We start from the raw sequence: 1,875 nt of genomic DNA on the forward strand, positions 1-1,875 counted from the left end.
GGGAAGTTAGGCCATCTTTGGTCACCACAGTTACAACAGCATTGCTGATCCCCTCCTGAAGGCTCCTCAACTGCAGCTAACAGGTGAGCTTTCCTTCTCACACAGAGACCAAGAAAGTTACAGGAATGAGGTGTCACTGCCAAATGAGCAGAAGCAATGAAAGAGCAAAACTAGGGCTATCATTCAAAGTGGAAATAAAAATAGAAAACAGAAAATGATCACGTAGGCACTGGTTTAGAAGACAGGCTAGGAGAGCTGAGGGGGAGCCTGAGAAGGGGCCGCGGAAGACACCCTCCCACGTGAGACTTCAGGGAAATCGTTCTTGTGACGAGTCACCCTCTGTCCCATAGAAAACCTCATCCACGTCAAAATGACAGGAAAAAAAGGCATTTGAACCAATTCAATAAGAAAAGCTTAACCTCTTCTAAATGCTCCTGGGCTCCTCTTCCGTTCTCATCACTGACTTCTTTCCTTTGTACCTTCATAGGCAGCAAAGGGCAGCAATGAGAAACCACACCTATATGACAGAATTCATTCTGCTGGGACTGACAGACATCCCAGAGATTCAATTTGTAATCTTTATACTTCTCTTCCTCACCTATGTATTCAGCATCTTAGGTAACCTGACAATCATCACCCTCACGCTACTGGACTCCCATCTCCAGACTCCCATGTATTTCTTCCTCCGGAACTTCTCCTTCCTAGAAATTTTCTTTACAACCACTTTTACTCCTAGGCTACTGTTCAGCATCTCAACCGGGAACAAGAGCATCAGCTTTGCTGGCTGCTTCACTCAGTATTTCTTTGCCATATTCCTTGGGGCCACAGAGTTTTACCTTCTGGCTGCCATGTCCTATGACCGCTATGTGGCCATCTGCAAACCCCTGCATTACACGACCATCATGAGCAACAGAGTCTGCATCCAACTGGTTCTTTGCTCCTGGCTGGGGGGATTCCTCATCATTGTATCCCCAATCATCCTAACCAGTCAACTGGATTTCTGTGCCTCCAATGTCTTGAATCATTATTATTGTGACTATGGACCCCTCATAGAAATATCCTGCTCAGACACACGACTCCTGGAGCTGGCTGACTTTATCTTAGCAGTTGTGACCTTGGTGGTCACCCTGGTGATGGTGATTCTCTCCTACGCAAACATCATCCGGACCGTTCTGAAGATCCCCTCTGCTCAGCAAAGGAAGAAGGCCTTTTCCACGTGTTCCTCCCACATGATTGTCATCTCCCTCTCTTACGGCAGCTGCATCTTCATGTACGTAAAACCCTCAGCAAAAGAAGGAGTTGCCTTCAATAAGGGAGTAGCTGTGCTCAATACATTAATTGCCCCTTTACTCAACCCTTTCATTTACACCCTAAGGAATAAGCAAGTAAAACAAGCCTTCAAAGATGTGTCCAGAAAGATTGTGAGTCTTTAATGAATGTAAAGACCTCAAACTCAAAAGAAAATCTGAAGAGTAGTAATATTCTTGAATTCCTCCCCATGAAAACAAAGGCAGAACTCCTTTAACCCTCTCCTTAGTAAAATAGCATCTCAGATGAATTTATCATAAAGAAGTGTCGAAGTTATGTTCCAGACTTGCCAAGGAGGGGGGGGGGAATCTTCCAAAACCAGTTCAAATATTTCTTCCCAGTAAATAGATTTTTGAGCCAGACATTTTAAAATTTTACAAGAAACCTAAAACAATACCACTCTTCTCATGACTTTTTTGCAGATTATAGTTATTTTAAATAAAAATATATTATTTGTAAAAAAAAATTGTGCTAAAAAGAAATGTTTGTTATACAATTATTCTAAAACAAATGAATATATAGATTTTTTAAGTTCTCAGTTTAATTTCTAATAAGATTAAAAATGGA

General features: G+C 41.9%; 1 protein-coding gene across 1 annotated transcript; it reads left to right on the top strand.

The window, feature by feature from the left end:
* Positions 1 to 503: 503 nt before the first annotated feature.
* On the top strand, positions 504 to 1,537 carry LOC135322484 (olfactory receptor 6C4-like). Its single transcript, XM_064491278.1, has one exon. The coding sequence runs from the start codon at positions 504 to 506 to the stop codon at positions 1,431 to 1,433; it is 930 nt and encodes a 309-aa protein (XP_064347348.1). The 3' UTR covers positions 1,434 to 1,537.
* The last annotated feature ends 338 nt before the right edge of the window (positions 1,538 to 1,875 follow it).

The sequence above is a fragment of the Camelus dromedarius genome, chromosome 11 (genome assembly GCF_036321535.1).
Source record: "Camelus dromedarius isolate mCamDro1 chromosome 11, mCamDro1.pat, whole genome shotgun sequence".
In the NCBI taxonomy this organism is placed as follows: domain Eukaryota; kingdom Metazoa; phylum Chordata; class Mammalia; order Artiodactyla; family Camelidae; genus Camelus; species Camelus dromedarius.